General features: G+C 48.6%; 1 protein-coding gene across 3 annotated transcripts in view; it reads right to left on the bottom strand.

Annotated features, from left to right (window-relative positions):
• LOC146335454 (solute carrier family 2, facilitated glucose transporter member 1) overlaps window positions 1-21,369 on the bottom strand; it is a 40,610-nt gene extending 19,241 nt beyond the window's left edge. The window contains exon 1 of one of the 3 annotated variants that reach the window (XM_084821802.1): window positions 20,996-21,369. Coding sequence is in view for 2 of the 3 variants with exons in the window: in XM_084821803.1 (XP_084677929.1) it covers window positions 20,543-21,013 (471 nt within the window). In the remaining variant the exon portion in view is untranslated. Of the gene's footprint in view, window positions 1-20,542 lie in introns of all 3 variants that reach the window. The other 2 variants (XM_084821804.1, XM_084821803.1) reach the window with 2 other exon arrangements.
• Window positions 21,370-22,174: the final 805 nt, after the last annotated feature.

The raw sequence follows: 22,174 nt of genomic DNA on the forward strand, positions 1-22,174 counted from the left end.
ATTCTTTTCTCTTTTGGAAAGCAAACGTATATCCCACCCATCCTCTAAACAGCTCAGGGTGGTGTATCTGAACCCCCCCCCCCAATTTTAATCTCACAACAGCCCTGTGAGGTAGGTTAGCCTCAGAGGTAGTGACTGGCCCAACATCACCCCGTCAACTTCCTGGCTGAGTTAGGATTATTTGAACGTAGGTATGCCCAGTCCCAGTCCAACACTCTATTACTTTAACTACATTATAGCAGCCGTCCAGTTGTATACTGTCATATTTATATAATTTTTAAAGGTATTTTTAAAATAACATTTTTTTCAAGTTACTAGCCCTCAATAACATGGATTGCATTTCCCCTTAGAAACATATTTCCTCTATTTCTGCATGATAACACTGAGGTCTACAGAATATTTGTAAGCCAAAATAACAGTCATGCCAGTGTTGCCATTATGGGATTTTGGAGGGAGGAGAGGGGAGCAGAGACGCCCAACATTCAGACACCTGCTTAAAATCTCTCTCCCACGCATACACGGTTTCATTTAAAGAGCATTCATAGACTCACAGAATAGTAGGGTTGGAAGGGGCCTACAAGGCCATCGAGTCCAAACCCCTGCTCCAAACCATTTATTCTGGTTATTTTATTCCACCTCATAATAATGAAAGATATGGGTGTTCCTAAGGAATACACAAGTGCTGTGATGCTCAGCGTACTCCTGATATACAGGGTACCTTAGTACTGAACACAGGAAGCTGCCTCATTTTGAAGCTGCCTTGGTCCATTTAGCTCATTATTGTCAACACTGGCAGGCAGCAGCTCTCCAGGGCTCAAGGCAGGGGTCTGTCCCCCCCCAACCTGGAGAAACCGAGGATTGAACTTGGGGCTTTCAGTGTGCAAAGCGGGGGTCTACAACTGAGCTGCAGCCCCTCCCCAAATTCCGATAGTTCCCATGTTCAACTTTGGGGGCTTAATTCATGGCCTATACGAAGGTCCCCACCTCCCCGTTACCAGTTTTGTCCCAAAGAAGCAAAGACTGAAATCCAGTTGCACGCAGGCATTCACGCATATGGGACCATTTTACTGGGTAAACTGGTTCTGGGCAGTCAGTTTTTCACATTTCCTGCATTCCAGAAACCCTTTCAACATCAGCTTATCTGCTGAAAAACCCCTGGAACGTGGCAGAGGGTGCCCAGGGCAAACGTTTACAACTTTTTTCAGTCTTGGGGCCTACATTTGGCCTAAATGTGCTTGATGGCAGCTTTCCCCAATCTAGTGCCTTCCAGAGGTGCTGGATTACAGCTCCCATCTTTCCTATGATGGTGGTTGTAGTCCAATACCTCTGGAGGGCACCAGTTTGGGGAGGGCAGCAGTATAGGGACCACTTCTTAACTCTTTTAATGCCTAGGGCGGTAGTGCCGCTGGTGTGACCCACCGTAGGTCAGGCCACAATCCAGCTGTAGGTCGTGATCCGCGGGTTGGAGACTGCTGGCCTAGGGCACACTTTCCATTCACATGGGCCAGGCCTCAATGTTGCCCCACTTTGACTGCACCAGAGCACAACAACCGATATTCCCCGACGCTGTGCATTGCAGGGGAAGATTGGCCAGTCTGAGCTTGCAGTCGTTCAGGAAAACTTGTCCCCCATGACGACCATCCCAAGGAACCACCGATGGTCTTCCAAGGGTTCTCCCTGAACATGATTTGAAAACCTCAGGGTGAAATGGTGTCATTTTCTCACTTTTCCTAACGTAAGAAAATTGAACACGTAAGAAAATTGAACACGTATAATAAGACAGCAGCTAGGAGGCTACGCCTGCAAATTAACAGCAAGATCCGAATTCAACAGCCCAAGAAACAAACAAACCCCCCTGGGACAAGTCCTGCAGCAAAGGGGATTGTTGGAACAGGAAAAAAAATCAAGGCTGATGTTACCGTTTCCTAGTCTAGCTGCCATCTGAGCAAGAAGAAAAGATATCTTGTGGACTTGCTTTTCCTAATCTCAAAGACAGACCTGCAGCCCTACGACTCTGGCAGGGGTTCACAGAAAATCTAGCACAACAGGACCACCGACATTGTCTTACATATTTCGATTGAAAGAGTTTTTACTTTTTTAAAAACGCTACACATGATTTGAAGGTCTCTGCCAGAACAAGAGAATGTGGAAATTTGAATGTGTGAGAGCTGGTATAACATAGCAGATAAGGGTGCAATCCTATACATGTTTAGACAGAAAAAGGTCCCACAATCCCATTCATGTTTAGACAGAAAAAGGTCCTACAATCCTATGCATGTTTAGACAGAAAAAGGTCCTACAATCCTATGCATGTTTAGACAGAAAAGGGTCCTACAATCCTATGCATGTTTAGACAGAAAAGGGTCCTACAATCCTATGCATGTTTAGACAGAAAAGGGTCCTACAATCCTATGCATGTTTAGACAGAAAAAAGTAATAAAACTCCCAGGATTCTACCTTAAGAGGCTGAGCTACAAAACAGGAAGTCCCTGGTTCAAATCTTGCCTCGGCCGTGAGTTCACTGCCTCAGTCCTCCTGAACGGCAGTATGGGGTTAATAATACTGACTTACCTTACAGTGTTGTTGTAAGGATAACAACTGGATCAGGTATGTGAAATGCTATATAAATGTTATGTATTATTACTATTAAGTATCCAGACTGTCCGTCCATACTTGTGCCCTGCAGAAGCTGGATATGGGCACATCAAGAAACGCACCAAAAGGTTATAGGGTTTTACAGCTGCCATTCCTCCCTTTTCAAAAACAGAACCCCTACTCTTGTGCAAATTTCCACTGCATAGTACTTCATTCCTATATAGCTTACACCAGCGGATCTTAACCTTCCGCCACCCCCCATGAACCACTTGAAAACTGCTGGGAGGCTCAGCAGACCAATTTGTTTTTGTTCTACAAATTAAAGCATCTCCATAACTCATTTTAATAACGTTTTTTTTCCTTGAGGGCCAGCATCATGAACGAAACCAGCACTAAACTATGAAAAGCAGAGGCCTGAGGCCCGAACGCTGGGAAGAGCCCCTTTAGTAAACTGCACCAGGGCTGCATTATGAAAATGACAGGCTGTCCTGGCTGTCCCTGCTCAAAATGGCCTCAGCCTCCATCAGGAAAGAAGAAAAATCAAGCGTAGGGCCAAGTTTGGCTATTTGGGTATAGGGACCATATTACGACGGTCTTGAAAGGCCTGCATCGGTTGCCAATTCTTTTCTGGGCTCAAGCCAAGGTGTGGGGTTTAACCTCTGAAGCCCTAAATGGCTTAGGGACTGACTATCTAAGGGACTGCTTGTCTCGTTCTGAATCTGCCCAAGTGTAAGATCTGCAGGAGAGGCCCTTTTGTGGGCACCGTGACCCGCAGAGGCCCGTTTGTCGGGCACGCATGGAAGAGCTTTCTCTTGCATCGCTCCCAAACTGTGGATCGCACTCCCTCGAGAGCTACGGAAGAGCGTGGGGAGTATTCGTTATGAATGGCTCCCACTCTCTTGGCTTTCCAACCTACCTAAAAGGGTTGTTGTGAGGGGGAAAATGTTGGCGGGAGACCTGCATATGCTGCCTTGAGCTCCTTGGGAGGAAAGGTGGGGGGATAAAAGTGTAACAAACAAATAAGATTTCCCTCTCTGAAACAAAAAATCCTTTCAGAACTCGGGTAATCGGAACACATTTTGTGTGTTAAGCATGACAGACAGGTGCACATGCATGCAGGGGTGGCCCAGGGGTGATGTTAAAAACACATGGATGGGGCTGGTCTGAATCAGGACCACAGAAGGCAGGGAGGGGGAGTCTAACTTTCCCTCCCTGTTGTAATCTCACAGCTACCTGCTGTCTGCATGTGAAAGGAGGCTCCAAATTCCAATCAACACCAGTTGGAGCTGCCTTTCCAGTACACAGGGCTGGTGTCAGAGGTAGGCATAGTTGGGCACTTGCCAAGGCCCATGCCAATGCAAGGGTCCCATGGGCATTTCCTGGCCCTGCTGCTGCTGCTCCTCCTTGCTGTCACTGTCTGTTCACCCAACCAGAGCAAGGACACAGAGCCACACCCTTTGCTTGCAGCGGGAACTGCATGGGCAACGGCAACAGAAGCAAGGAGGAGTTGGCCACTACGGCACTGAGCAAGGGCCTCTTGCCTTAAGGGCCTTCCAAAACCTGGAGCCACACTACCAACAACTGCGTATTTCTGTCAGGACTGCCTGCTGGGGTCCTGATCTCACTCCCCAGCCACTGCAATTTGTACTTTTGAAGAGAAAGACGTGGCGTTAAACCTCACGTTTGTCAGGGGTGTTTCTGAGCGCAGGGAGTGGGATAGCAGTTCAGAGTCTGAAGGAGAACCGCCTGACATGGGGGAGGTGTTTTCCCAGGCTAGTCCAGATATGAGCAGGCCTGCTTCTCAGGATACAGACGTCCAGGCGGCTGAGCTTGAGGGTCCCTCCTCACCCCCCACCCCGTGAGAGGCAGCGAACAGGAGGAGAACCTAATAGATGCCAGGCGCAGGCGCAGAGCAAAGAGAGGGGAAGCCGGGGCGGAACTTAGACGGTCTACCCAATGGGCCTTGTGTGAGAAGCTGCGCTTGGAGGCCTCATTGAGAAGAGAGGGACCCCCCGCCCTTAAGAGAGGCTAGCCAGACCGCCTCCCCCTTCAAACGGCGGGCAACTCTCATAAATCCCATTGGGATCCCCTGAAGGCATTCCTGGTAGACGGAGAGTTTCCCTGAGAATTTGCATCTGTATGACCCTGTGAGGTCACAGATTAAAAGCTGGAGACTGAAGCCTCTCATCTGTGTATGTTTGGGCGTGAAGTGAAACGGGGACTAAGGGAATCCTGACAGCGTGTAACGTCAGGTGTCGTTTGGCCCGTGGTTATCTGGCATCTCCGAAACAGAGAGCCGCTCCTTGCAGCCGTTCTGCCACTTCCTGTTTCCAGAGAAGTCCACAAAGAGGGAACATTTCTCTCTTTGTTTTCCTGATGTATCTTTCATTAAGGTGTGGATCTGCATTGCAACACAGGGGTCACTTCAGCATGCCCAGCCGCCTCACGAAAAACGCGGGCGTTGCGTCAAAACATCGTAAAAATTGCGCCACCGAGGCAAAGATCGAGGCCAGGATGCTCCCACCCGAGCAAGGGGTGTGAGAACCGTTGCGCTGGATTGGGCCAAATGTTCCCGTAGGAACCCAGCAGCAGAGGGAGGTGCCCGTTGGACCTTCGCACGACTCTCTGCTCTGCCTTTGCTTGCTTCCAATCAACTTTTGCTGAGAGAAGAGGGGCGGAGAATTGCGCTGCAGCAGAGATGCCCCACAAATACACTCAGGGGAGGTTGGCCATTGCATCTCTGCACTGCTCTGGGCATGCCACCTTCCAATTAGGAGGCACGCTCAGAACAGGGTCTCCTGCAGAAACACTAGTAACAGGCTCTGAGGTACATAATCCTCACTCTCCTACACTCAAGCAAACCCTTTTTGCATGCGCCTTGGCTCTCAGAAGTTCTGGAAATGCTCGTCCCTCTAGCCCAGCATTCGGTTTCCAACCAGGGACAGCCAGATGCCTGAGAGAAGCCCAAAAGCAGTTGTGGAAGTGGCAGCCATCTCCCGTTTCTTCCCAGCATCCCAGATGCCTTAAGGCTTATGTTCAAATCACTTTTCAGGCCATTTGGAGACCTCTGGCTAAGTCAGCCCTGGGCTTCCTAACTTATAAAATGGATGCAGTGGCCTACCTCCGCAGGCTGTGAGTGAGGATGAATACAACCAGGAACGTGAGGCAATTGGCACATGAAGAGTGTTATTTTCTTTTCGGTGATACAACGGTAAAAAAATACCCCACCTCACCCCAAAATCTGGCTGACAGGCCATCGTTCTGGCTTTAACCCAAAAAGAATTCAGGGAACTGGTCCAGAGACAAACACCCAACTGCACATTTTTTCCTCTCATGGGAAAAAATAACACCCAACTGCACATTTTTTCCTCTCATGGGGAAAAACAACACCCAACTGCACATTTTTTCCTCTCATGGGAAAAAATAACACCCAGCTGCACATTTTTTCCTCTCATGGGGAAAAACAACACCCAACTGCACATTTTTTCCTCTCATGGGTTTGCTCTCCTAGTCATGTTTCATCATCCATGCTGCAGGCACCGTCACCCTGTCCACTTCCTGTGTTCTGAAAGCACCAAACTTCCGTTTATGAAGCTGAGGGTTGATGGTCAAAATCATTCTCCCATCAGGCTGAGTTTCCTTTGAGGAGGAGGAAGGAACAGGAGGCAACGCTGCCTTCGTCGTTCCTCCTGCCCTGCCTGGCTGTTACCAGCAGGGCATATAGGGCCTCGGAGCCCTCCATCTATCAGGACGAGCCAAAAGGATATTCTTCCCCCTGGTTCTGCAGGACAGACATTCTGCCACCTCCGCTGCAAGCAGGGAAAATTACCACCGTTACGTGACGTTTGAGATTCGCAATGGGTTTGTGGACTTCACAGTGTCTGACCGCACACAATGCCAACATTGTGGCTGGGTTACAGATCTGATGGGTGGAGGGAGCGAGGGAGGGAGGGAGGGAGGGAAGAGAAGGGCTTGCAAAGTAACAAAACCGGCATCCGCAAGAGACTCCGCCAAGATGTAGCACAGGACGTGGCAGGCAATCCATCTGTCCGGGTTATGGTTGCGTAATGGCGATGTACGTGCCCGGGGCTTTGCAAAAGACGTAAGCCGACACGGAGCCAGCCCCGCCTGACAAAGCTCACGAGGCCGGATCGGACAACGCTAAGGAAGCACTAGCACAGTGGAGGGGATGTGCGGCTGGCCCCGGGTTCAGATCTCACCTCCGCCAGGAGCAGACTCAGCCGCTTTCGGCCAGACACGATCGCTCAGCCCCCGTTTGCAATATAGGGAATGCAGAGCTACCTTATCAAGGACATAGAAGAGGAGCCTGGTTAGAGCAGAAGACGGGTCCATTGACCCCAGTCCCCTGTTTCCATCAGGGAGCAGCAAGATGCTTCTGGGAGGCACATAAGCAAGGCACAAAGGAAACAGTCCTCCTCTGTGGCTCGTCAACCAGCATTTGGTGTTCAGAGATACACTGCCTCTGAACATGGAAGTTTTATGTTGGACTACAACTCCCAGCACCCCCCAGCCAGCTCCTCTGGAGGGTGCCAGGTTGGGCTTGTCTAAGTCCATGAACTTGCATCATGTCAAAAAGTATTTTCTTTTTTCTGACCCAAATCTGACTCCCTTCCATTTTGTCGTCTGACCCACCCTGCATTCTTTTAGGAGAGAAGGAGAAGAACTCTTTATCCCCCTCCCCCTGCTGGACTTCGCACAGATTCCATGGCAGACAGGCAGCGTCTCCTCGGCGGAAAAGTCCATCAACTTCCTACCCGTTGGTGGGAAAAGGCAGGGAGTTTGGCAGTCTCTGCCTCAAAGAAATCCAACCCTTGCCGAAACCCAAGGAACAAAATATTTACTAGTCCCTGACATTTCTATACTATTTCTTCCTTCATAGAATCAGAGTGGAAGTGCGCTTAGAGGCCATCTAGTCCAGCCCCCTCCTTGCTTGTCTGGGCTCTGCTTGAAGATCTCCAGCCAGGGACAGCTCTCCACCTCCCTAGGTCAATGGTTATTGGTTCCATTGTCAAACTCCTTTTACTATCCAGAAGTTTCTCCTAATGTTCAACCAAAATCTACCTTCCTATAATTTATGCCCATTTGATCTAATCCAGCCTTCTGAACAGCAGAGAACACATCTTTGCCCTCTTCTGTTTGGCAGATTTTCAGGTATTTGAAGTGCTCCCATGTCCCCTTCCATCCCTAGTTCTTCTTTTCTCCAAGCTAAAAATACCCAGTTCTTTCAATCTCAATTCATAGGACTTCTTTTCCAAACCCCTCATCATCTTTGTTGCTCTGCTCTGAACTCCTTCCAATTTGTCGACATCCTGGAACTGGGCACAGTACTCCATATAAGGCTGGACTAGTGCAGAATAAAGTGGCATTTTCCATTTTGCAATGCACGCACACACACGATTTTTACATCAACCCAGGTGCCTTTCCCAACCCAGGAGCCTTCCAGATGTGTTGGACTACAAGTCCCATCACAGCCAGCCAGCATTAGGGGGTGCTGGAAACTGTAGTCCAACACATCTGGAGGGTCCTGGGTTAGGTAAGGCTGCTTTAAATCTTTTAGAAATCTCCCAAATGCAATAATCTCGCTGAGCAAAACCGCAACACAGGTATTATTTCGGCATCATTTTCCTTAGAAGATCGGTGACACTGGGAACCGGGAGATGTGGGTTCTAGTCCCCACTCGGCCGTGGAAGCTCACCGGGTGACTTTGGGCCAGCCACAGACTCTCAGCCCAACCCACCTCACAGGGTTGTTGTTGTGAGGATGAAATGGAGAGGAGGAGGATAATGTATGCCGCCTTGGGTTCCTTAAGGAGGAAAAAAGGCAGGATATAAATGTAATAAATAAATAAATAAAATTATAATGGAGCACTTATATTGCATTTCCCCCCTCCCAAACATCCACATACATTATCTCAGCAACCCTTACAAACACCCCTTGAAGATAGGGCAGTATTGCCTCCACCATCGTACAAACTGACGGGGCGGGGGGTTGAGAAAAAATGTTTTTTAAGGATGCCTAGCGGGTGCACAGCTGAAGTGACATTCCAGCCACTCCACTCCCTCCGATACTGCTCTCCTAGAAATGTAATGGGCGTTATTTCAGCCTCAGATTGGGGCGGGGGGGGGGGTCCCTTGCTTTTAAAGTTGTTAACCAGCAAGCCTACTGAACTGGAGGAAAACACTCTTTTCTTTGTTCTGGCAGTAAGGGAGGGAGAAAGGCTAAGAAAGAGGATTAGAAGGAAATCAATTTTGCTTCACACACCCTCCTGGAAATTAACTCCCTCCTCCCCTTGAATGCGCCATGCCTCATGCGCAAGGTCTGTGTTACATGTCCCAGCTCATTCCTGCCTGCAGATGACCCCTGCACTGAAGAGAGCTTATGATCTGCCTCCTTCTCTTTGCACTAACCGGACTCCACCCGCACACACGCACACTCACACGCCTGCAAGCCCTTGACCTTATATCTCAGGCTACTGGGGGCTCGTTCCCCCTGCAGCCAATCAGGACGGAGATCCGACGCATGCGCATCACGTTCACCTTTCGCCTACATTCAGTTCTTCTCCATGCCTGCAGACAGGCAGGCAGGCAGACACACGCGCGTGCACATGCAGGGGGGAGGGGCTTGCACAGAGCCACACGGATGCTTACATGTGAATGCGTCAAGCTGCAGCTGGGGGCCAATCTCTTTTGGAACAAACTGCGCTCCCATCAAAAAAGAATGCCTCCCTGCAACTCTGCCCTGAAGACTTCCTCTTACAAGATTACACTCCCCCGCCCCCAATTCAGGGCATTAAAAAATGATTAAAGAGAGGTGGGGAAGGTGAAATCATAAGTCGTTTTCCAGACAGATGGTCAGCATCTGGGAGAAGTCCGGCAGAGCAAGACATGTAGAACAAGTCAAACAATACCATGGATTGATAAAATAATTAAAACGCAAACCACACTGAAGCAAGAAAGCAAGCTTTCAAGTCACACAGAATGCTTCCTCAGGGCCCAGCCCACAGCACACACCATGGCAAGCTAGATGGTACCAAAATGATGCTCAGCTGCCATACCCTCAACTGTGTTGTTCAAACCACAAATGAATCAGTGGCAGCAACTTCGGGAACAATCTGTTCACCATGACCAAATACTGCCTATAGAGGAGTGAGCCCCAATAAACTCAGTAGGATTTACTTCTGGGTAGACCTGCACAGGAGTGCACTGTAATGCATCATTTAAGAGCTGATATTTGTGAAGCTTTTGGTCTCTACCATTCCATTTCATTTTTAATGAAACCTGCTTTCGAACTGTGGTGCTGGAGAAGACTCTTGCGAGTCCCCTGGACTGCAAGGAGGTCAAATCAGTCCATCCTAAAGGAAATCAAGCCTGACTGCTCATTGGAAGGACAGATACTGAAGCTGAAGCTCAAATCTTTTGGCCACCTAATGCGAAGAGAAAACTCCCTGGAAAAGACCCTGATGCTGGGAAAGACTGAAGGCAAACGGAGAAGGGGACGGCAGAGGATGAGATGGCTAGATAGCATCACGGATGCAATGAATATGAACTTGAGCACGCTCCGGGAGAGAGCGCAGGACAGGAAGGCCTGGCCTGCTATGGTCCATGGGGTCACGAAGAGTCGGACACGACTGAACGACTGAACAACAACAACAACAACACTAAGTGACTCAACTGTATGGAATACATCAAACATGGACTGTGTACCAGGATATGATTAATCCTTTTTGTCAGGGGTGGGGAAACAGGGTGTCAGGGTGGGACCAGATGATGTCAGGGGATGCGCGCCCCTCCCTCCTGAAGCCCCCACCCCCATGTCCTCTGGCCCCTTTTCCCTTTCTCTGTACAAAGTGTATGTGCTGTGCAGGATTCATCCATAATATCCATGATGATACATCCATCATGCGGGGGGTGGAGGGGTTGGTTTCTTCTTAGGCTTTTCTCCCCCCCCCCCCGCCCCTTTCTTCCTCTCCTTTATTTATGTCAGGCTTTTTCTATGGGTTAACTTTACGGTACATCTATAAGATTTATTGCATTTTTATAAATCTTAAAATCCCACAAAACTAGAAGATACACACACACATACAAACTCTTGGACTAGTGAAACGTGGGGAAATGTAGTCAATGCTGAGGACTAACAACTTTAAAAATAACATGAAAATAAAAACTTTATTTTCCCAGGCCTTCCAGTTTGAAAAAGCAATGTTTTTGTGCATTTTAGACTTGGGTGCTACCGTTGCTATATTTTTATTTTCAGGCTGTTTTAACTTGTTTTTAATTTTACGTTGGCTTTCTTGGGAGCAGACCAAGGATTTCAAGAAGCGACAGTAAGACTCAGGCTTGGGGAGGGGAGGGCGAGAAGAGCTGTGAACCTCCCAGAGCTTCTGCTATTTGGCATTATAGAAATGTAATAAATAAATAAGATATGGAAGATTTTGCTTTGGGAAAAGTCTTTATCTGTTGTGAAGGTCAGTGTTTAAAATGCAAATCATGTTGAAGGAAATCTTTGAATCAAAGGAGTCTTCCTCAGACTTAGATATTACGAGCTTACGACACACTACCTGTTCAGCTGTGTGATGTAAAGGAAATGTTTTTCTAGTGGGAAACATTATTGAGGACTACTAAGTAAACTTTAAAAACATGTTATTTTTAAAATACATTTTTATTACATGAATAGGTTACCATCCAATCTTGCAATGGTCACAGGCTAATAACTTCGGACGTACAAATCTGGAAGGCTGCTATAATATTGGTGAGACCCAAGTTCAAATGCCACTCAGGCAGGAAGTGGACTGAGCTAGTCACTATCTCTCCGCCTAACCTACCTCGTGGGGTGGTTGTGAGTTGAAAATGGGTAAAGGAAGCATTTATGCTGTTATGAGCTCTTCAGCGAAAGAAGGGACAACAATGTAATACCGCTTTCCGCAACCTAGCACCTTCTAGATGTTTTGGACTACAACTCCCAGCATCCCGAACCACGGTTCTTACTGGCTGGGGCTGATAGGAGTTGTAGTCCAAAGCATCTGGAGGGCACCAGGCTCAGGAAGGCTGATAAATAAAATCTATCCTGTACCAAGAACAACTGGTATAAAACTGGTATAAAAGGGGAAGGGAATGTGAACGCCCATTCTTCCTTGCCTGGGGTTATACAGCAAATACCTATCAAGTTTTATACAGCAAATACCTATCAACTATCAGAGTTGCCAACTAACCAGAAAAAGAGTCAATCTGACCTGCTCCTGTGCCTTTAAGAGCAGGGAAGTTTTTCATAGCACAAAGTATTACCACTTTCTAATGTCTGTAGTTCAAGTTGTTACAGTACTCTGTTTACCGGAAAGCAACAAAGCTTCCCAAAACAAATCAGGTTGCTGTTAAAGGCACAGGAACAGGGGCCAGTAAAAAAAAGGTTGGCAACCCTCATCTCCATCAGCACCACCATTTCAGATTTCAGTTTCAGAGGAAGGAAAAGGATTTCAGTATCAAGAGAGAACCTGTCCAACAGATTCAATGGTCTGCTTTGGGATTATTCCAGATTAAATTGCTTCTTCTTTTTTTTAAATAGTATTTTACGAATATTTGCCTTGGTGGAGTTTTCTCTGCTTGATATAACTACAGCAGTGTTGTAGCCACTGGTCCGACGAGGACCTGTGCCTTCCGCATGAATAGCATTCCAAGGGCAATTTAACTGTGCACAGCAATAACCACACTCAGCACAGTCCTAGCCATATCTACTCAGAAGTGTTGACTAGAAATGTAGTTTCTCCTGCAGAACAAACACATCTATTCTGAAACTAATGGGGTATAAATGGGAAACAGGCCCTCGCCCTCTCTAAAAGGCACCCCTGATCTCCACCCCATCGCTGCATTTCATCAAAACTTTTTTTCCACATTTATACTCTGCGAAGAACAGGCTTGTAAATAATGGCTCGCTGTTCCCCTTCTACACGGACTTAGCGTTGCCTGCAGCAGCAGCTTTCGTAAACTGAAAGACGCACCATTGGGTGGAAAAACCCCAGAAAATCTACCCGTCTCTTGAGTGCTATTGTTTTCAAACAGGCACAGGATCTGTGGAGCCAAGGAGAATCCTAGAACGGCAAGGACAGATCACGATAACAAATAATTTCATCAATATTTATCATTAGCATCCTTCCCAACAATGATTCGGGACCACTCCCACTGACCCGGGCTGTTCCTGAGTGGTCTTTGTCAAGGAGATCAAAGTCTGCTCCATTGTGTGTTGGGCCACTTTGATGAAGGAGCAAAAAACAAAACAAAACACAGCTTGCCTTTTTCAAAAATTGTTGTTTTAATCCTATCAGTTTCCTAAACTTTTGCTTTCCGGGACGGAGAAGGAAACTGAGCGCACCGAGCGCGAAGGAGCACCGTTCCTACGGAGAGGTCTTTCCTTCCTCGCCCCATAGCGTGAGCGCAGCGGTGTGCTCCCGAATGTCACGTCCCACATTCCTGTGCCCAATCCTCACCTTCTGAGCAGCTGAATGCAGCCAGCTCTGGCAACACTCCGGCCCGGCTCTCAACCGCCACCCCGCCTCCGCTCCGGCCGGCAAATGTCGAGACTGTCTCACTGGGTGTGCAATCAGGGTGTCGCCAAGTCAAGCCAAAATCATGTGCGGCCATCTCCGCGCATAATTAAAACATGGAGAAAGGAGAGGAAGAGATTTAAGGACGCTCTTGCACAACTGAAAGCAGGCAAAAGGGTCCTGACCCAGAAGATGCGGCCCACACACGCGTACGACCTCAAATGCCCTCTGATGTGGGCCGGGCCGTCTCCTGTCTTGCCTTCACTGGAGACAAAGCAAAGCAAAGCGTTTGCGGTCTTGGAGGCCAGAATCAAAGCACAACCGGGGCTGGGCGCTCCCTCTTAAAAACAAAGGAATCAGAGACCTGGATAAATGCCTGGATGTGTCGCCACAGGCAACCGAATTTATTTCCACTGACAAACCCATCCCTGGTAGAGGTCCCGACAGAAGTTGCCAATGTGCAAGGGCCAGAGTGGTCCAGCAGTTTCCAAACCAAAACCGCTGGGGGGAAAAGCTCCCTTCTGAGCATTTCCTACAATTATAAAGGGAGGGAGTCCTTACAACACACTGAGAGCCAGTATGGTATAGTGGTCAGAGCAGCTCTCTCCAACCTGGTGCTTTTCAGATGTGTTGGACTACAATTCCCAAGGCTAATAGCCATGCTGACTGGTGGTGATGGCCCAACACATCTGGAAAGTACCAAGTTGGGGAAGGCTGGGTTAGAGCATCAGATTGAGGAGGCACGGGTTCAGTTCTTCACTCAACCATGATGTCTTGCCTCAGTCACTCTCTCTGCTTAAGAACATGGGCCCTGCTGGACCAGACTCTGGGCCCATCTCCTCAAGCATCCTGTTTCCAACAGTGGTCAGCCAAATGCTTCCAGGAAGCTGACAAGTGGGGCACAAAGGTGGTTGCCCACCTCTGCTCTTTTACAAAACCCTCCCTTGGCCATCTGCAACCAGTATTCAAATGTACACTGCCTTTGTACTTGGAGGGTCTATTTATGCATAATTTCATAAATCTCCTCTATCATATTCCCCCCTTAGCCGTCTTTTTTCTAAGCTAAGTAGCCCCAGACTCGGTTGCCTTTCTTTGCACAGAAGATGCTCCCTCTCTTTGATCACCTGGTTGCCGAAAACTGGCCCACCAGTTCATGGCTGCCCACACCTCTGGGCTTTCACATCTTCCAATTCGTCCATGGCCCCATCTTGGTCAGCGTCAGGAGGACAGACGGATGTGGATAAATGACCACGAAAGAACAGGATGGTTCCCAGGTGACCATCCCAGGTATTTTCTCCAGTTCTTCCTTCAAGGTGGTGGGGGGGGAGAGGATAGCCAACTAAACAAGTCAACCAGAGGAAGTTGGGGAAACTTGACCCATCACCCCAACCCTGGTGACCAATTTGGCCCTTTGGTCAACTACTGTCTACATCAGGGGTATCAAATCTCAGCCCAGTGGGCCATATCTGGCCTGCCTGAAGTCGTACTCTGGCCCTCTGGGGTTCCCCAGAGGGCTACAACCCGTTCCCCTGGTTCTACCCCCTTTTCCCTTATCACTTGGTGGTATCCCAGCCTTAGCATGTTTTTCTCCACCATTCTTAAAGGCTGAAACACCTCTCCTAAGGCTGAGTTACTGGCAGTAAGCTAAAATAGGCTGCTATTTTTGCCCCTGGCTTTTCGCCTTCAGCCTCGCACATCTGAGTTTGAATCCCCATTCGGTGACCTAGATCCAGTCGCCATCTCTCAACCAAGTCTGCCTCACAGGGTTGTTGAGAAGAGTTCCTCTCCATTTACCTGCAGTTTAAACCCCCCTTGCTTCAGTAGCCAGGCTGAAGAATTTCTGCCCCTTTTCTGTTCTTTATGTCGGTCATCGGCAGGACAGTGGCAAGCGGTGGACAAAAAAGGAACAGGAGATGCAACTCGGTTCCAGTCTACAATCTGGTCTCCTGGAGGAGTCCTTGCCCCATAAGCAAGTAGCTCTTGAGAAATCCAGTAAGTAAACATGTAACAGGATGCAGAATGCTACACATGAGTTAACATCTGAAATAATATACCAATCACTAGCTTAGAAGTTATTTCGTACAGTAGTTGTTCCCCTCTGTAAGCTGAAATATCTCAGACAATTTTGAAATGCCTAGCAATTCGTTAAAAAAACCTATTATTAAACATCTTCCTATTTTGTCATGGGGAAGGATGTCTATAAAGGTTACAGAACTGTATTTTCCTAGATATATGAGATACTGAAAAACAGATAATTTTGACATTTGAGTTTCAAGAACTACTTTTGGAGAAACATCAAAAAACACGCACTAAATCCAGGCATTTATTGAGACGTACACAGGCATCCCAAAAGCTGAATACTATCCAAAATCTGGAGTTAACTCAGCTATCAAACCTGAAAGTCAGGTACATGTTTTTATTTATTTCATTTCATACATGTTTTCTCTTTTTGTTTTTACAAATTGGGTTTCGAGAGGAGAATTTGTTAGCATTTTTATCATAAATATCACCCCACCACCACCACCGAATTTCCATCTACTCTGCTGGAGCCTTATAACTCAAACCAATGAAGTTACAACGGGACAGAAACCCCTATACAAAACACAAAAATATGAATCATATGGATGCAATATTATTGTAGAAATATGTCTAGAATTTACAGTATACTTATGGCAGGGATATTTATACGATATTTCATGTAGTAAACACTTATCTATAGGTTTGTAAGTTAACCCTCCAGGCATTATGGGAAAGAACAAAGTTTACCTGTTTGAAATGAAATAGTAATCTCTAGTTGTTAATTTAACGTATCTAGGGTTTAAGGGTGCAATCCTATGCATGTTTAGACAAAAAAAAGTCCTACATCTGCAGGGAGTTGTAGGGCTTTTTTCTGTTGAAACATGATAGGATTGCACCTTAAACATATTTCTCATATCTATTTTTATAGATACTTTATGTTTAGCATATAGTAGTATACTTGTAATTGAGCATATATGTGTGTATATACATATATATATATATATATATATAGTGTAATAAGATAGAAAAAACATTAAAATGTGAAAATAATGTTTAAGGAAGCTCATCATGAGCAGTGAAAATAATTTTAAGTGAAAGAAATCATTGAATTATTATTAATTCAATTATTTCTAATTAAATTTAATAATCTGAATGATTATATCATTTCTAATTTCTAATATATTAGAAATAAATATTTTACAGTTTTAAAAAGAAAAAAAGATCCAAAACATTTATCTGGGAAAACTTCTGCGCAGATCAGCCCTCTCCTCTCCCTCTCACCACTCCCTCATCTGTCTTCCCCAGGTTGCTGCCCCTACCCAATGTCAGCATTTCAAATGGCATGCCCCTTGGGGCAGAGACCTGGCAGACGGTGCGATGGAAATAATTACAGAAGCACTCTGCAAATCACAAATTCTATATATATAAAAAATAAAGCATAATGCCATACATTTCCTCTTTCACAGGTGGCCAGAATTTATATCCCTGTGATAAAAGGAGAAGTGGAGGCGGCAGAACCCAGGGGGAAATGACCTAACTGTTGCCCAAACCAAACGTGAATCCTACCAAACCCCCGGGCCGCTGATGCTATGGTCCATAAGCCAGTGTAAAAGCGACCTTCGTCTCAGGAAATTCAGACCGTTGGATCCAGACTCAGCCATTCTTACACCAGGCCCATTGGCTTTAGTCCCATTGATTTCAGGGGTCAACTCCAAGTATGGCTCCAAGCCAAAGTAACCAACAACCCAGTCCTATGCATATTTACTCAGAAGAGTGCAATCCTATAGTATCTACTCAGAAGTAACACCCACCGACGTAAATGCACATAGCATTGCACCCAAACACACTGAGTTCAGTAGGGCTCCTTCCCACGTAAACAAGCCTAAGGTTGCAACCCAAGCCTGTAATCCGAGATACACTTACTGAGGAGTAACACACTGGGACATCCTTCCAAGTCACTGTTATAGGCAGTGGAGACTGGTGGCTCCAATGTCAGTGGGGCGCGAAATCCACTCCGGGTTTCAGTCAGAAGTCTAAGGGAGTTATCCAAGGTGCTGAGCACCACTGAATCTATGTGAAGCACCTTGGAGAGCTCCTTTAGAGTTCTGACTGTTCTGACTGAAACCCGGAGCGGATTCATCACCCCACTGACATCGGAGCCGCCAGCCTCCGCTGGTTGTCGGAGTGTGCTGTGCACGCAAAACCCTACACACCCGAAGTGCAGAACTCCTTTCAGCCGAGGGCCACATTGGAGAAATTCTCGGGGGCCGCATTCCAGGGGTGGGCAGAGCCAAAGGGAAAAGGGGAGGGGACAACACTAAGCCTTTGGAGAGGCATTTCAACCTTTTAGAATGAGGGGGAAACTGCAGAAAAGCCAGGAAACCACAAAACGATTGGTGGTGATTGTGTAGGATCACGTTTACATCGCTGCAATCATCAGCACAATTTACCTGGGAGTGCGACTTATGTCTGAGTAAACGTGCATAGGGCTGAAAGTACACACAACAGAGGCAATATTTGTGTATTTAATCCCATATACAGCAAGGGCTCAGGGCTCAATTTTATGATAAAATGGGTGACAGGTGCCAAATTCTCCTCCCCCCCCCCCCCGGCAAAAAAACCGCCCACTCATTTCTGGTATATGAGCCTGGAGCAAATTCTCCCCAGGTTCAGCAGGGGAGAAATTACAATTCCTGGACTCCAAAAATTACTCCTCACACATGCACATCCAGCTCACTGTATCTATGATTGGGCAGAACCCGTTTTCCACAAATCGCCATCACGTGGCAGCTGGGCCCGAAAGTGCCATCCCACACCTGTTCACATGGGAGTCAGTCCCTCTGAAGCCAGCGGCATTCACAGTCATGTCAAACACACCCAGGATTCAGGCTGTGCTGGTCAGTTCAGACACGACGTGCCCAGTTGGATCATCCTGGACAAAGTCATCACAGTTTGTCTGCAGCCACTCAGGGACACTAATTCTAGATGTGGCCTGTGGCAAACCCCACACAACTGGTGCAGCTGTAAGAATACCATTTGAAAGGGGATGAAATCAGCTGAAATCTCAGCTCTCTCGCTTGGCAAGCCTGTCGTGAATTCATCTCCATTCTACAAAGTCTCTGTTAAACCAGCTCTAAGTCCAGGTCAATATGCGTTAGATCCAGATGTGTTAGACTACAACTCCCATCATTCTCAGCCTCCTAGGTTCAAATTTACTATATTTAGATCCCACCTTTCCATCGAGGAGTTCAAGGCAGTGAATGTGTCCTTCCCTACTTTAAGTTCACAACACCACTTTGAGGTAGGTTAAACTGAGGCACTGTGATTGGCCCTATGACCTTCATCGCCGATTGGGGATTTGAACCCTGTCTTCTCCAGTCCTAATCCGGCACTCTAACCACTACCTCACATTCTCCAGGTAACTTTGGGCCAGCTATTTTTGCTCTGCCTAGCCATCTTGCAGGGTTGTTGCGTCAGTCAAATGGCACGACCCACACATAACACACGCGCACACACACACCCCGATGGCCTTGGGGGGAGAACGGGATGCACTTGTTCCAAATAAATAAAAGTGTCACTTAAAAACAAATGGAAACAGACACCGTGCCAAAGACTCCAAATTTCTGAATCGAAGCAATAATAAAAGCTGTTCTTCTCCCAGCTAAGGGGCTGCAAACTTTCTAACATAGGTCCAGTGAGTCATAACATTCAAGGCTCTCAGATTAGTTCAGAGACAGAGTAAGTTGGTTTATCAAAATTTCCAGTGGCCAATGGGCACACTCTTTTAGGAGCACGCACGAACAGAAATATCTTGTCTTCCTTGCTCACACACACACACACACACACACACACAATGCCTAATAATGGCCACACAGCAGATAACATGTTTCGGGCAGGAATGCCGGATCAGGACTGCTTTTAGAAGTCCTGGCATTTTAAACGCAGCTTCTGCGGGCTCTTTTTAGCGGCGGGGGGGGGGGTGTCTTAAGACAAAAAGAATAAGGATGGGCTATCCTTATTCCGATGAGCTTGTTCAACGATGTGACTCCGAATAACGAAATCCCATTTAGTCTGCGAGCGTCTGCGCGCCTTCCCGGGAGGAAGCCCGATTTAACATAACGGGGCTTACTTCTGAGTAGCGTGCACAGCATCGTGCTGCTGGCCAAGGAAAATGCAGACCCCGAAAGGAGCAAAAGCTGGAGCCAATTATTTCCCCGGGGAGCCAGAAGCCCCTTAAGGGAAAGGAGCTCCCAACACTCACACAGACGCACGCACGTCCGCCACCAACCGGAGGCTAACAAATTTCCATGCTGCCCTGCTGCAAACCCGGATCTGAATCTCTGGTTCTAGTCAGTCCGATGGCTGGGGCGGGACGGCGGTGCAGGCATGGAAAGGCAGGCACGGAAACTCAGCATCTTGCGGGTGCCGCGGGGCTCTCCGTTGTTTCCCCCTGTATCTGCCTCCCCTTCAAACGCCACGTTGCCGGACTTCTTTATCGCTCCCATCCTGATCTGCGCCCCCAGTTCCAACAGGAGGCTTCTGGACCGAAACCGACTCCCCCGCCTAATTCATAACCTGCCTCCTCGTTCGCCTGAACCGGATTCTCTCTCTTTGCCTTGGCTGCCCATCGTGCGTAGGCTCGACGAGGGACATGAGCTTCGGCAGTCCATCAAGAATCGATCACGCCCCCCAGAGTAAGAGCTGCTTCCTCGCTTAAGGCGAGCGAAAGGGATCCCGTCGATTCTCCTCGCGGAGCATTCGGTGGCGGCCCCCGAATTCCCCCAGGCTGCCCCCCCGCGCCACCCCGTCCCGGCGGGGATCGACTGGGAGCGCGCAATTACGACAGCGATCCCGCAGAGATCAATGGGATCGATCTGCTCCTGATAGCCTTCGAAGTGAAAACGACATCTATTGATTTTCCCCGAGCCGCTTGCTTGCTTGCTTATTTATTTATTGATCCCATTAATCGCCCATCTGGCCAGTCACCCAGCCACTCTGGGCGATGTACAACGATAAAAACGGTTTATCCAATAAAATTCAACATTAAAAACATCACATTTCTAAAATTGCCCTCGCCCACCCCAAATGCCTGCCTGAACAACCACGTTTTTCATGCGCGGCGGAAGCTCATTAAAGAGCGGGCATGGCGGAGCTCGCTAGGGAGGGAGCTCCACAGAGTGGGGGCCGCCACAGAGAAGGCCCCCTCCCTCGTCCCCACCAGCCTAGCTGTCCTGGCTGGTGGGACGGAGAGAAGGCCATCCGAGCAAAGGCGAGCAAAGGGGATCGTTCAAGATTAGGGTGGATAGGTGGGTATTTTTGGGGAGCGGGGGGGGAGAATCGGGGGAGGCTTAAGTGCTCCCCAGACGTACTTGCCTTCCCTGAGAGTATTACGGGTTGCCCCACACGCAACGCTCGTTTAGCCAATTTGAAAGTGACACGGGCGGGGTCCACGCAGACGATCAGAAGGAGTAAGAAAGAGGCGGGGGCGGGGGGGCGCCTATCTCGTGCCCCAAATGGCCCCGGGGAGGCAGACGGGGGAGGCCTTCCCGGCTGAGCCACCGAGGGAGCCGCCGCCGCCGCCGCCTGGAAGCTCCCCACGTTCCAAGCGGCGCCGCGCGCCCACGAGGGGAGCCGGGGCGCATGCAGCGCTCCGCCCGGCTCGAGGGCGCGCGGGAGACGGGGCACGGACAGCCCGCCCGCCCGCCCGCCGCCACACGGCCCGGGCGGCCGGCGGGGCGCCTCGGTCCGACCGCAGCCGGCGGCCCCGTCCCGCCCGCCGGGCAGACCCGCGCGGAGGCGGCGAGGCGACGGCCGCCGCGCGCTCACCTTGCCGCCGGCCTCCATGGCGCCGCCGCGTCCCGCCGCCGCCGCGACCCTGCGCCGGCCCCGCTCCGCCGCGCCCGCGCTGCCGCTGCTGGCCGGCCCGCCGCGCGCTCAGCGTCCGCGCCGAGTGGCGCTGGTCGGCCGGGCGCGCGGGGCCGGGCGGCCGGGGGCGCCCCGGCGGGTGTGTCGCGCCGCGCGGCCGCCCATTGGCTCGCCCGGCCGGGGGTGTGTCGGCGGTGCGCTGCCGCCGGAGCCCGGGCGCGCGCCGCGCCCCCCGCCCGCCCGCCCGGCCTCCTGCGCGCGCCCAGCGTCGGGCGATGCTGCGGGGGAGACGCGCCGCGCCGCGCCGCGGCGTTCCCGGCTCTGCGCGCGGCACGCCGGGCGCGCATGTGATGCCTGGCGCGCGCGCGCGTGTGTGTGTGGGGGGGGGGGGTCTCACACCCAGAGATGTTATCTGCGTCATAATGTCCGTCTCTACATGCAAGTGATGTTTTATGTGTGTATGCATATATATGATGTTGGCTATATGTGTGTATATTATATACACACACACACACACACAGATGTTATCTATGTCATAATTTCCATCGCTATGTGCAAGTTATATAGATATGTGTGTGTGACTGATAGATAGATAGATATAATGTATATATATGATGTTGAATATATGTGTGCATATTATATATACACACACTCACACACACACAGAGATGTTATCTATGTTATAATGTCTATCTCCATATGCAAGTGATATATAGATATACATGCGATGTTTTATGTCTGTCTGTATGTATATATATGATGTTGAATATACGTGTGTATATTTTATACACACACACACACAGATGTTATCTATGTCATAATTTCCATCGCTATGTGCAAGTTATATAGATATGTGTGTGTGACTGATAGATAGATAGATATAATGTATATATATGATGTTGAATATATGTGTGCATATTATATATACACACACTCACACACACACAGAGATGTTATCTATGTTATAACGTCTATCTCCATATGCAAGTGATATATAGATATACATGCGATGTTTTATGTCTGTCTGTATGTATATATATGATGTTGAATATACGTGTGTATATTTTATACACACACACACACAGATGTTATCTATGTCATAATTTCCATCGCTATGTGCAAGTTATATAGATATGTGTG

Source organism: Heloderma suspectum, chromosome 15 (genome assembly GCF_057233095.1).
Source record: "Heloderma suspectum isolate Gila_16-S chromosome 15, 16-S_ref, whole genome shotgun sequence".
NCBI lineage: Eukaryota > Metazoa > Chordata > Lepidosauria > Squamata > Helodermatidae > Heloderma > Heloderma suspectum.